The 15230-nt window shown below is 33.7% G+C and overlaps 1 protein-coding gene across 4 annotated transcripts in view; it reads left to right on the top strand.

Moving 5' to 3' along the window:
• The window catches only part of LOC123014687 (frizzled-2), a 48474-nt gene extending 42461 nt beyond the window's left edge, over positions 1-6013 (top strand). For all 4 annotated transcript variants that reach the window (XM_044413918.1, XM_044413919.1, XM_044413917.1 and 1 more), the window contains one exon: positions 2505-6013. In XM_044413918.1, coding sequence (XP_044269853.1) covers positions 2650-4476 — 1827 coding nt within the window. In that variant the 5' untranslated portion in view covers positions 2505-2649 and the 3' untranslated portion in view covers positions 4477-6013. The remainder of the gene's footprint in view (positions 1-2504) is intronic.
• The last annotated feature ends 9217 nt before the right edge of the window (positions 6014-15230 follow it).

Raw genomic sequence — 15230 nt, 5'->3', positions numbered from 1 at the left:
CGTATAAGTTGTCGTTTCCGGTCATACAACTTCGAGCTTTGCAAATCAGCGTCTTCGGTAAGTCGATCCATACGTAGGTGTAGCGAATTTCAAAGAAATTGGTACGTGATGAAGCAAAAAGCTGGCTAAACGTGAAACGTTCATATTTTTGCATAAGTTTAACGAGTTGTGTATTGAAAACCGTTTCTGTGAGTGTTATCTTACAGAATAATCACCGCTTCGATTCAGTGGGATAGTGTTAAGTAATAATAAGAAAACGACAGGAGTTTACTGACTCGAAAATTATTATCATACTGGTTAGATCCCACTATCTAATTCAATATCTTAATTGAACTAAGGTGTTGTATAAACAGTCTGCCCGGAGAAAAAGTCCAACAAGCTTCACTTCTTTGAATCGAATATCAAGCCTGTAGAGCAACAAAACTCTCGGCATTCTAAGTCTCACCTGCTTCTTGTCTCATTTCAGGGCATTGTTGGCCGTAGCACCGTCTTCATCCAACAACAGGCATAATCTCGAGTCAAGGTCTAAAGTTGTTCTTTCTTACAGATCCTAATTTAAATAAATATTTATTCAATGTGTATGTATGTAAGACATCATTCGAATATAATTAAATCTGTCACTTTGAGCAACTTTGGAATGCACTGATTTCAGGTTTATCAGGAAAGTAATTTGTTTCCGCATCATTACCGTTTGATAAAAATTTCAAACATACCTAATTTGTATTCTACGATCTACCGTTTGCAAATTTGCAAGATCGTTTCGCGGAATATTTACACAGAAGCGGATTTACCAATTTTTTCTAATGACATATTCCGCGTAAAAATTTGCATCGGGCATGTTTTTCGATTCTTTCGAAGTGATTTTCGGTTTCTCTAATTGCATTCTTCTTCAATCAGAAAAAGGCCTGCAAAAACTTTAACCTATTTTGATTACTTGTTTGCTGCGGTCATTATTATAGGCTTCTACTGGCTTATTAATGTCATTAGCAAAAATAAAAGAAGCCGATGCCTGATAATGATATAATAACATATTTTGTAAGTTTTGTTTATTTAAAATTAGGCACGTGTTAACATAATTATTTAGGGATTGCTGTGGGTAATAGGTATATTTACATTCCATGAAAGTTAGAAAGCATCGAATAGTCTATTTAATATTGTAATTTATTAACAATTTGCGGTTTTTTAGTGGAAAATTGTTTGACCTAGAAATCTGAGCAGCCGCACGCTTCAAACAAATTCCATAAATAATTCGAATGTTTTTCTGGTGTTTCAAACAAGCTAATGACAGCATTTTTCCGAAACGTGTAAATTTTTATCTCATTAGACAAGTTTTTATCACTTTTAAATGCCATAATGGACAGGTTTTATAATTACTTTACCACAATTAAAATATATTATGCGTGAAAACCTTAATTAAACTCGAATTGTTTTTGTATGTAAGAAATTGTGAAAAATTGACAGCCCATACATGGAAAGTAGGTGCCCATTAAGGCAATTAAGAAAACGACGAATATTTAGAAATTAAAACCCATCCTTCGTTTTACTTGAAATCGTTTTTTTGTCCTGAAAGGAATACGTTGTACTAGAATTTTAAGTAATAAAGTGAAATTCAGAGCAATAATTGGAAGTTTGGAATATTTAGTAGTTTAATGGGGGCATACCGTGCGAGTCTTGGATTTGATCCTACTTATAATAAAATACGACCGTTTTGCTCTGGGATCAAATATCAATTAATTTTACCTTTTTTCGGAGAATAATAAACTTGCCTTCAAATGTCTGCCGATTGGTTTTCTTAACAGTTCCTGTATACACAGGAATAAAGAGCGATAAAATTGTTTAATGAGTCATTAAAAAGCTTTTACTGTGTGTGCGAAATATGTCGTAAAAAACACCCTCTACTACTGGATGTTAAATCACGTACGGAGTCACACCCCTGCTATTTCGGTATTGAAAATGAATCTTCTCGTGGAGAGACCCTCAAGTTAAACAAGCTTCGACATCCTATAACTGCATTTCTATGCACTATATTGCACACTGATCTACAGGGTATGAGTAATACTCATGGTGGATATTTCCCCCAAATAAATTTCAACCTAATTGACATCCGTCTTATAGGGGAATAGTAATAGATCAAACTGTGACGTCACGCACCCTACATTTCAATTAGCGCGTGGGTTTAGTCGGTGCTTAATTTTATATCTCATCAAACACTATTGGGAAGAGACATATGTTTCAGCTTTTAGTTTGATTTCCACTGCCATCTTAAAAACCGGGCAAATATAAAGGATTCTTTGTATTTGGGGATTTAGGTTACACTTTTAATGCTTTTCGATGTTCTTATGCGACAGTTTTAAATTAGTAAGCAAACGAACCCAAAAACATTTGTTTGATTCTCAAAACGACAAAGTGTAAGGCATTAATGAAGATTGACGAGTTCAATTGTATGAAACGCTATCCCAGTTCCTTTCTGTAATTGTACTAATGACGCGTATTTATTGTTACAGGGTGTTATGGCTCCATCCTATGCCTTGCTATTCATCGTCAGTCGACAGGAGAGGTACCAACAAAAGTGAACTACTAACAAATTACTGCCATTAGAACAGTTCAGAAATAAATGGTGTAAATTGGAGTTGAGTGTGTGAAATAACTATGATGGGGTACACGAGGTTGATGGTACTCGTGGTACTCCTGGTAAATAGCGTGACAGCCGGTTCGTTAATATCCCACTTAGATGGAAGCGATCAAGAAGAACGATGCGAAGACATCACCATCCCCATGTGCATGGGAATCGGCTACAACCAAACACGGATGCCCAACGAACTCAACCACGAATCGCAAGAAGAAGCCGGCCTTGAAGTCCACCAATTCTGGCCTTTGGTCGAAATAAAATGTTCTCCGGATTTGAAATTCTTTCTTTGTTCGATGTATGCCCCCATTTGCCTCCCGGGCTACAAGAAACCCCTCCCTCCGTGTCGAGGGCTATGTAAAAGGGCCCGTGAGGGCTGCGAGCCCATAATGACCCAATACGGCTTCAAATGGCCCGAGCGCATGGACTGCGAGCAGTTCCCCGTGTATGGGGCTTCTCCGGATCAACTCTGCATGGACGAGAACAACGGTAGTAGCACCACAGCAAAACCTCCTCCTCGCGCCAAATCTCCCAAACAGTGCAAAGGGTCAAAAAACTGCACAAATCCCCCAGGAGACGGAAGAAAAAGCGGCGTGGTGAAAGGCTGCAAGTGCCAATGTCAACACCCGCTAGTCTCTCTGGGGAAGGACGCGTCACTGTTCAACCTAAGCGTGTTAGATCCCGCGACTTGTGCCGCCCCCTGCAGGGCGACGTACTTCAACTCGGACGAAAAAGAGTTCACCACGGTTTGGATAACACTCTGGTCCAGCCTGTGCGCAGCTTCAACCTTAATGACTCTTACAACTTTCTTCATCGAAACAGAACGGTTCAAGTACCCTGAGAGGCCCATAGTGTTCTTATCGGCGTGCTATTTTTTGGTGTCGATAGGTTATCTCATTCGCGTTGGGGTGGGTCACGAAGAGGTTGCGTGTGAAGGACCGGTCATCCGGTACTCCTCCACGGGAGCAAATTCCTGCTCACTGGTATTTCTCCTGGTCTATTTCTTCGGGATGGCGTCATCAATTTGGTGGGTGGTGCTTTCCTTCACCTGGTTCCTAGCAGCGGGCTTGAAATGGGGGAATGAAGCTATTGCGAGTTACGCGGAGTATTTTCACGTTGCGGCTTGGCTAATCCCGACTTTACAAACCGTCGCAGTGTTTGTTTCGGGGGCTGTTGACGGCGACCCAGTTGCCGGTATCTGTTACGTGGGCAACATGAACATGGAAAATCTTCGTACCTTTGTCCTCGCACCCCTTTTTATCTACTTGGTTCTGGGTACCACCTTCCTCATTGCCGGTTTTGTGTCGCTTTTCCGAATACGAAACGTGATCAAGAAGCAGGGTGGTGCCGGCGCTGGTTCCAAAGCTGATAAACTCGAGAAACTCATGATCCGAATCGGAATCTTCAGTGTTCTTTACACAGTTCCAGCATCGATAGTAATAGGTTGTCACTTATACGAGAATGCATTCCATAATGAGTGGATGTTATCGGCAGCTTGCACCTGTTCTGACTCCCGAATGGCTAGTGCTAAAGTCCGCCCCATCTATTCAGTTCTAATGCTCAAATACTTCATGGCTTTGGCCGTCGGCATCACCTCTGGAGTTTGGATCTGGTCGGGCAAGACTCTCGACTCCTGGCGAAGGCTCTGGAGACGGCTCTTCGGCCGGCCCGACCCCACAGGAGCCAACGCCGTACTAATCAAAAATCGGCCTGGAAAAGCTCCACCTCAATACGTGGTCGCCGGGGCTGGGAGCGCCTCGCTGTTGGGGCCCGCTGGTAGCGTCGCATCGGCAAGCCAACACCACCTTCACCATCACGTTTTGAAACAACCTCCGTTGAGTCACGTATGACAAGCGGGCGAAGGGGCCACACCTGTAGTTGTTTCACACCCTGCACAAGGTTCTGGACCGTCGTTGAGCAACTACGGACCCATTTGAGTGACCGCCTTGGCCCCTCGACACTCGGTCACAGCTCTCTAGTCTATGCATGCCATCAGTATGTTCGAGGTGGACACTTTTACTGTACAGACGATTTTTGACAATTGTGTATTTATTTATTTGCTAAACGTGTATAAATGTGGAAACTTATTCTGAGACTATTTTCACTTCATTTGCATACTCAAAAATTAGTCGATGTGACAACGAATGACACGAAAAATCGTAAATGAACCAATTTTTTGGTTTTAGGACTTCATTCGACATACAACCCGTAAGTAACATTAAACTTGATGATCTGATTTTCTGGTTGGTAAAACTATAGTGTAGTGATATGTCAATGCCCGTTTTATCTTTTTTTGACTAATTATGCAGGCGACCGTTTATGCCAAAAATACTTCGTTTGTAGGAAGTATTTAAACGGTTGTTTGTTAAAAACAAAAAATACTTATTTGGACTTTGATTACCACGATATAAACGTAAACAGACTGCTCGTTTTACAAGCAATTATCTGTAAAACATACCTTCAACAACGTATTATACTGTCTATCGTAAAATTTCATGGTACATCCATGTGAATGTCAAAATATAGAAAGTGAGATTTTATATACGTAATTAAATTAATTGGAAGTTTTACATTGGTAGTAAATGTGATCAGGTACGTTCTATGAGTACGTTAATTAGATGAATGAATGTTTAAAAGTGGTACTCTGACTGAAATTTTCATCGAAAAAAGTTATAACAGTGATATTGACGTCGCTATTGACGCTGTATGTATACTCTTTAAGCAACTACTTATTCACAGTGTTCAATGTAGCCATATTTTGTGCCATGTAATAATCGTGTAGGGACCATCTAATAATTTTTCTCAGAGTACCATCAAACAGAAGTGTGCACTCTTTTCGTTGACAATTTGTAAAAAAATATTTAATATATTCTTGTAGTTTTCGAATAGCTGTAGGTTTTTATATGAAATATTCATTGACCCCAATAATCTTTTGTACTTATCTTTGTCTATTTAACCATGTAAATATATCTGTGCAGTTCATGAAATACGACAAAAAAGGTTTGCTGTTAGATGTAAAGCAACATTATGCTAATTCATTAAAAATGGATGAATATTTAAAGCATCCAGTGATGATTTGTATCCAAAAACAATATAGCTTTATAATAAATTAAAAAGGATATATATAGGGTAGAACATATCAAATTTTATATTAACAAAAATTATAAATGCACAATATTTACTTTTCGTTTGTGGATACTGCCATTACAAAATTATTTTGGTTGAAGAACTACACAAGCACAAAATGGGTTTTGTATATATTTTTTCCTGACCGTGTACAGCAAATTATTATTTGTAATTGTGTGTATAGTACTCCTAGTTATGTAAACTGTCTGTATGCTTCAAACTGTATACGATTTTAATTATATTTTATTGTTTAAATTTCAACTGCTTCTTATTTATCCACTCTCTTAGAACTCTCAGAAAATGAAGAAATTTAATCCAAGGTAAGTAAACATCTCTTCTTAGTGTTATGCACAGTTTGGTCTATGCCTACAAAACCTAGACAAAATTGATTCCAATTTCAATCTCTAACCAAATATCCTCACACGAGTGCTTAATTAAAAGTTAAAATTTACGCCTTTCATAAATCTTTCTTGATTAACATTACCCGGACTAGCCATAAAATATTTTACGATGAAATATGCAGATATGGCTGTTGAATGAAGTGAGTTTCCGATTACTCTCTTTCCATTCCAATTGTAATAGCTGTATGTTCATACGGTAATGTTTCACACCATATTTTACGTGACTAAACGCATTGTGAAGTCCGGTTCTGACTTAAAACCAACGTTAACCCTTTTAACCCTTTTAAGTTTTATGAATAGTGCAGTACTTTTTCTTTGAAACTTACCAAGTTACAAGCCGCTTTTAATTAGATTGCTTGAACACTTATCGGATATTTGCCTCTTATTTCCATGTTTTACGACTTTTGTGATGGAAATCAATTGAATTACCTGCAGGTATTACTATTCGGTTAAATAGGCATGGAAGATGGAGTTGCGCTGGAGTGCAGTGTCAAGTATATTTAGACCCTTTCAGCAAAATCTTTAATTAATTTACGCATAATACTCTAGTTAAGTTAAATGGGCGAGGAACATAGGTGGACGCGTTACTGAGAGTGAGTAATTCAATTATCTAACTATTTTCATCTTAAAATCATGGAAGCAAGAAGCAGCATTTGATTTTTTTTCCCTACTCACAAGCTAAAATTTAGAATTAGACTAAACAGAAATAATATTATTATGTACCAGTAAAACGATACTAAATTGACCGTTTCATAGCTTAAATATGATGCTTTATATTTTACTTCCTTGTTCTGAATGATACAATTCATTCCCGATTTTTGTTTGCATTTAGGAGTGTCATTTTTGTTGTGGTTGTGTGCAAGTGTATTCTAAATTTCATGCATAATTAGGCATTAATAAAGTGAAAAAACGAGCCATACTATTCAGTTCTTTTTGAAACAGGATATTAACACTACGAATAGGTATCACAAATAATAACTTATTTAATATACCTTTAATAAAATTATTATTTTTATGTTTATTTACCTTTAATTAAACAAAAATAATATATAGTAAATTTTCTTCACGTACAGTTTTTTGTTAGGAACGATAATTTTCCTGCTTTCTGCACAATGCCCCCGATTTAAAATCTACTTAAAATTCAAATTGTTGCTGAATTATTGCAAAATTATCACCAGATGGGTCTTAAAATCCATTTCATTCAATCGCATTTGGACTTCTTTTCTAAAAACTAATAGACAGCATGAGTAACGAACAGGGCGAGCGTTCTGATCAAGATCTGAAGGATTTTCAAAGATCAGCATAAAGGTTTTTGAGATGAATATATTACTCTTGGACTTTATAAAGAAAACTGATCGAAAAAGTGTAAAAACAAAGTAAATAACTAATTTTTAATTTATTGTTTGGCGGTTTTAGTATTTTTGTTAATTACATATTTCTTAAACGTGACGTGGTAGGCTTTTTTAAATATTTTTTTGAACTCAAAATCTATAAGAAATTATAACTTTCAACTATGGTACAAAAATCGTGTAAACTAGTGTAATAATAAGTGAAAAACATGTTCATTGTAATTTGCGCTAGGTACTTCATCACTTTCCCAATTTTGGCATATTAATTTGCATTTTCTAAAACTGACTATTTTGGAACGTCATACTTTGTGTAGCAAATTATCAAAAATCAAATCCTTCACAACAAGAGGCAAAAAATTCATAATTGTTTTGACATCTGTTTTGAAATCTTATTAGTAAATACCACTTTCATGGTGTCTCATAGACCGATAGTTGCTAAGAACTTTGTATAATTATGATGTATAATTATAACGTAGATAAATATAATTTTATTTAAAAATTACAGGTTACGATTTGAGAACAAATTATTATACTTTTCTTGAATAAAGAGGATTTTTCTTCTTTGTTTTCCTATTTCTTTTTTAAGAAAAAAAATTTTAGACTAATAATTTTTACTAGCTTATTCTTGCAGACATCAAATAAAATTGAAATTGTTTTTTCATAATTATTATCCTGGTTGTCCGTTTACAAATTCCTTTTCTCCAGTTGAGATATGCAATCAAAGGCAATTTACATATCACCACGACTTTTTCCGCTAAATTTGCAAGAAATAAGGCTTTTTTTGTATAATACATTCCGATCAAAAAGTCTTTCAAGTAGGCGTACTAGTTGAGGACGTATGTCGCCTGGCATTTCGTATGTTAGATAGACGTTAAAAAATAATTTTATAACGATTAAAATATTGATCTACGCAAACTGAATTACTGTATAAAACGTTTAAAACACCCTAAAATGAGATGTAGTTCGTGTTTATTCATACAAATCGTTCACCACCATTTGCTGTTACAGTTTACATAAAAATTATTTTGACATTTGTCATTATGACATCCTATCGTCCGCAGACACACGTTTTATATTTCTAGCCTTGCTTGGTAGACAGGCTTTTTGATTGCACTGTACTAGAAATAACAAGTTAGCTATTTCAGCTTAAATTTTAGAAATGACGACTTTTAGCAGGGCTTGATAAAAGGAGTTTTGGAAGTGATCGTTTTATGAACTGCACCCCCCTTCAAAAGTATTATAATCCAAAATTATATCCAAATTAGTACAAAGATCAATATTTTATTAAGTAGTTAAAAATAAAGTATAATTCTATTAAAAAAAAACTATGAAAAATGTTTCCTCGAGTTTGCGAAGTATAGGTTAAAATTTTATAATTATAATTAAGTTTTATCTCATATTTTCTAAATACTTAAATGCTTTGTGCCCGGCAAAGAATGAGAGAAATGAGAAAAATAGCTCTACAAATATTTTAACTTTTCTCTATACCATACAATACGATAACATCATTTGTATCAGCGTTTGTAACTAAATAGGAAACACAAATTTTTAAAATTCCCATCACTCTTTTTAAATGTTAAAACTGCACTCTTTTGTGTTAATATTTTTTTACGTTCTGCTAGGTTTTTGTTGAATATGAATTTCAGACATTTAAGAGATAACATTTAAGACCATAGTAACAACACAAAATACCATTTGTGAGTTATTGATTTTTTAATGGGTCGGTTGACAAACTTGCCTTTATAGCATGATCGTATGCTAATGTAACGAGTGGCACAATGATAAGTTTGCAGATATGACACGTCATCAATCATTTTACTCCAATTACAACCCGTCGCAGGTCTCATCAGAGACATGCAATTAAGCATCAGTCTCAAACGGCGTTTGATGTAACTGTTTCTAATATATTCGTGCTATCACTCGTCTCTAATAAAATCTCAAATTTCTTCTTGATGGATGATGAAACGTCACTTGAAACTGGGGCACTTACCTGAATAGATATTGAAAAACAGGAATATTTTCCAATATTGAATTTTTTCCTTTGAAACATTTGTGAGAACACAGACAAAATTGACTTATATGTAAATAAAGTTTTTCAATCGGATAAAAGTATGAGCCATATTAAGCGGAAAGTATTCCCGCACATTTGAATCATCCAGATATGTGGTAGCTACATTTCAGAAGTAATTTATTCATTTAATCTAATAAAGGATATCCTTTGATTGCAATTTCTGACTGAAAATGTTCATTGCAAAAAGCTTTAAATTACCAACGCGTACCTTTTTACTGTAAAGACTAATTGCATGCAAAATTCAATTTCAGATTATATCCATCTATGTGCGAATACTTCAAAAGCTTTTTTAAAACATTGTCTATTTAACTAACCAAATTATAGCATGTTGTAGTGAATGAAATATCGCTAAAAATGTACATATTCAATTAAAACGGATCTAACTAGAATTTATACATTTATGAATTCGAATTGGCTTCACAATTGATTTGAAAACTTTGTGAAAAACTGTTCACTGAGTAGTTTTAAATTAAATTGAATTTAACAGTTTTTTCCAAAGCCGATTTGTATACCTACAATCGTGCGCATTATTGGTGAATTCCTGATGAAAAGCATTTAATCGAAACAAAACTTCACTAAACTTTGCAAATTGTGTTACTGTAAGTTTGACACCACCAAAATAGATTGCTTCGGTAAACTATCAAAGCATGCTACGACTAAGAAAGTGGTTGTTCATGCTGGAAACACCCTCGAGATTTTACCAGCTAAATATTGTCGAGATCGGTGGAATTAATTCGGTTGGAAAACGAGTATGAATAATTTACTAAATTGGGGTTTGATTAAGCCAAATACGCATTTAATAACTACTTACTTTTAAGAACGCGAGGAAAATGACCAAATAAGTATTCTTTTTTAATTTATTACTCCTATTATTAAACATGTGTACACAATAGCATATGTAGTGAACTTTTCGCTTCCGTAAGTCAAAAATAAATGTTACTAAACTCTGGAGCAACGATTTTTAGAATAAATTAGTAATGCAAACCAAAAAAAAATAAAATCTACCTATACACTTTTGTAATTTTTGTTCAGATTTTCACTACTTTGACATGAGTTTTAATTAAATTAAAGTCAAATACCTTGATAATAAAATCTATTTTCCAAAGCCTCATTTAATGTTTGTTGCAAGAGGAATGCGATTTTCATTCATTTGCACATTAAATATCATTTTACAGCCTTGGAACACAAATAACTATTGTATACAAAGTATAATTTTGTAAAAATGACAACGAAAGTGCTAATAGTTTTCTGTAAGTAGAATTTGCTATTGATTGGCAGCAACTTTATAAAATCCTATGCCATAAGACTACAAAATAAATCAATGAAAGTGTCTTGCATAAAATGGTAATCAAATGAAAAGATAATAGCTTTGTGATTACATTTGGAAAAGTATGCAATAAATTATGCATGATGACAGTGATGTGTGAATAGAATATGATTATTTTTTGATGTCTGATTAGGAAGTGTCATTGTTGTCACTCAAAAAATTGAAAACATTAACCATCTACAGAATACATACACATACACACGCGTAAAAAATATAAATGATATTTATTACTTAAATTAGTTATTTATTAAATAATAACGTATAATAATATTATAACTTCTTTTCGCATTAATTGTCACCTTTTAAAAGATCTGCACAACTGCTAAAGTCACCCTGTATACTATAGACAGTTTGTTTTCTTACTTCCGTTTCTGATCATATACAGGTTCTTTCAGAACACACAAATAAGAAACCAGGAACATAAAAGAAATGTTCAAAAAATCTATCTATAAGAATTTCGAAATTATGGGGGTTTAAATTTTGCACTTTGACCCTATTTATTTTTGTTATATACAACGTTTTAAAATGATTGACATCTCGGTAGATTATGGAAATTCAAATTTAAGGTGATAACATTATACTTTGAGAGTTCTATAGGTTGTTCCTTTTTGTACGATTGCACCCAATGAGGTTGAAGGTACGTCAATTTCAAAATTTGTGACAATTGTTGTTTTTAATAGATTTTGTGCTTTTTCTCTCCTATTATTTCTTTTCTTCCACGTTTATTCTTTTTAGAAAACCTGTCTTTTTCGAGACAAATTTTTCTGGATATTTTTTTTACTAAGCGAAGTTTTGAGATCAACAATGCCAGGACAATCTTTACCTTATCTCACTCAAAGAGAACAAAAAGCAGTTTGCCATTGTTACAACGAATTTTTCAAAGATTCCAATATTTCCAATAAAAAGAAATAATGTTTAGAAATTTATCTAAAAAAATGTAACTTTAAATTCCACTGTTATCTTGCTTCCCTTCAATAAGGATATCACATTCATTTAGTAAATGTCCAACTATCGCAACTGGTTGCAATCAAAACTTACACTCTTTGTATATTTTTGCACATCAGAATTTTGACATTATTCTCTTCTATTTCATATTCTCGTTTTATACAGCACATTCTTCTTTTTATATGCAATTCTACTTCCTTGCTGTACTTTACATTCTGTTCTTCCTTTCGATCTTTTATCAAATTTCACCGTTTTTCAATTCTCAACCTTCTTCTTTTGTATTTATGTTATTTTTTCAGACAGAATTTTTGGAATTAAAATCAAAGTCTGGGTTTAGGTTTTTTTTTTGGTGCAAGTTATTATAAGAGTAAACAAAGAAGCTGTGTCCTGAATTGTAACTATGTTTAACGTTATTTTCTGGTTTTCATTGACAAAATTTTTGTAGCTTTACTAAATAATTTTCATATACAAAATCATCGGTAACAATAAAGCCTAAAATAGACATAAAAAAGTCATGTATTTTATTTCACTTGGCATTCTGCTCTGAGACGCGAATTATGAAACAACCTGTATATGCATATGTTATAATATGAAAATATTATTAATAAACTGTAATTATAAATTCTAAAGTGATAGGAACCCTAATAGGTACATAAATTTATTACTTGTGTGTTCACGGCACCACCCGTGATTAAATATTAAAAAAGGGTAAATGTTCAAACTCCAAACTGATTTAGGTCGGGAACCTGCGGTGTGCCGGATCATTATTTACCTTTGCTTTGAGCCAAATTTGCTCCGCCTCTAGTGTGTAAAATGATAACGTTGAAGAAGGTATTTGTTCTGTGAAATATTCGCAACAGTATGAAATATTATCTACAGATTCATTCATTTTAAGTCAAAAGGCGTGAAAATGTGGAGCCTTCTCTAACCGTCTGCGTGGTGTTGGCATCAGCTGCTCCGGATTACATATGTCGATGACAGAGGGTGAGCCGGTGAAAGGGTAAATGGGAGGGTAATGAGGTGTGGTGATTGAGAGAGATCATTCGACTGGAAACATTATCTGTTAGGTTGCACACATTTCAATTTTGCTCATCGAAATGATCTTTACTAGATGAATCTTGCCCTGGATTTACTTCCTTAAGTGATGCGCAAATGTAGATAAATCAAAACAAGGGCAAATCCAGGGGAGAGGCACAGGGGGCCAGGGCCCCCCCCCAAACTTGCCACCAAAAGCTTCAATTTTTTATATTTAAATTTTAATATAAAAACTTTATAACCTAAATTTTTTTAAATAAAAACATTAGAATTCTTTTTAAATCACACTTATTAATACAAATCATACATATACCGAGAGACCAAAGTAATTTGTAATCGAGTCATTTTTGGATCCGAAAACGTACAGTTGCGGAATTAAAATTTTGGGCATTACTGTCATTTTCATAATGTAAACTCTAAAACAACCTTTATATTAATAACCTCATTTTTTACTCTTGTCATGATGACAGTAAAAGGTAGTTAGTTTACAGTGAACTTTTTAAAGTGACAGAAAAATAGGTACTGCCCGAATTTTTAATTCCGCAACTGTACGTATGTCTGTTTTTGAACTAACTGCAGGTGAAACGTCAAATAAAATGATAAGTCGAAAACGGCAAAATGCGCTGGAATTAGTTGCCAATGTATAATAATAAGACCGTTCTTTTTTGAAGGTAAATCATAAATTTACTTATCTTTTTGATCATGGGATTTTACCTTTCCACTTGTCATTTTATTTGACGTTTCACAGACATACGCACAGGACATACGTTTTCGGATACAAGGACAAATTATTTTGATCTCTCGATACTTACTTAGTTTTTACTAATTTAAAAAGAAATCATCAATTGTAATTTTCTTTGGGCCACATATTAGGTATCTAATTAATAATGAACTTTACCAATTCGCTAGAACACCTTATACACAATTTTCAACTTGTTTTAAAATTCTACACTTTTTGGTTTTTGGGTAATGACAGCAGCGACATTTTTTGTTTAATGGAAACCTCTAATTTTTTTAGCGAATTCGATAGATTTTTTAATTGTCGAAATGGCAACACCAAAATATTATGTATTACATAAAGTTTTCAAAAAAAATATCCAAAAAGTTAAATAATATCAATAAAAAACAAAGGTAGAATTTTAAATCAAGTTAATAGTTATTTATTGTAAGAGTGTGTTAGCTAGCGTTTTATCCACGCAAGAATGTTTAACCGCAAGAACGTTAGTTCTTTATCCACAATCACTCTATAAAGAGACTTTATTCCACACTACGCATCTAAAGTGTGGAATAAAGTCTCTTTATAGAGTGATTGTGGATAAAAATTTTGTATTTTTTAAAAAGAAAATTGACCTGTTCGAGCATTTTTCCAAAACAAAATATTTTCAATTTTAATAAATAAGATTATTCTATAATTTTGCCGCTCACTATATACCCTAATCATTCTAAAAAATTTTAGATAGTCCCCCCCCCCCCATATTAATTCCTGGATCCGCCCCTGAACCAAAACGGAATTATGCGTCAGAATAAAATTACAGCAGTTAGAAATCTTTTCAGATACAATTTAAAATTTGTAATACATGTAATTCCGCAATAGCTGAGTTCTGATTAGTATGAACCACGAAATAAAATCTACATCAGGATGTCCCATAAACGTCGGAACATTTATTTAAAACAAGAATTTGCAGCTTCTCATCACTAGTCTTTGTGTTAAATATAACCGAAATCATTCTTGCCGTTAATACATTAATCAGATCTATTGTCACTTCTATATTAGAAATAATATAACATTCTGTTTTCTCTTTGTATCACTGTATTCTAAATGGATATCTTTATGGGGCAGGTTATCGTAATGGTAAAATGTCAGCGTCAAGTGAGCGGAAAAACGACAAGATTTATCCTTTTTATGAATATTCGTGATGTACTTGTATGAGGAGTAGAACAATTAGATTTTATATTAATAGTTATAAAATATTAGAAAATATAAGATAATATGAAAGATGACATGCTGCTGTAGTCCTGTGAAAAGGTGAAGAATAACATTGTGAAACTGCTTTATTACACAGTAAAAGTCAAAGGAATTTTTATGTTTTTTTGTACGATGAAAATGTATCCTTTAGCGTCATTACACGAGTGAATTTTTATAACATCTTTATTTTTATTTTAAATGTTAAGGGGTTTCCACGAGCTGATACATCCTGTGCATTATCTGATTTATAGCTCCATGCGTTGGCCTTATACGTTAGCTATACTTATAATTATCGTTATCAAAATTAATTTTTAACATGCATCTGTTATGGAAAACATAAATAAAAATTTATCATTCAATAATTGCCATTTTAATTAAAAAAAC

This window comes from Tribolium madens, unplaced genomic scaffold, assembly GCF_015345945.1.
Source record: "Tribolium madens isolate multiple individuals breed KSU strain unplaced genomic scaffold, Tmad_KSU_1.1 Scaffold_97;HRSCAF=244;Tcas5.2_LG3a, whole genome shotgun sequence".
Taxonomy (NCBI): domain Eukaryota; kingdom Metazoa; phylum Arthropoda; class Insecta; order Coleoptera; family Tenebrionidae; genus Tribolium; species Tribolium madens.
This window is presented reverse-complemented; position numbering and strand designations above follow the sequence as displayed.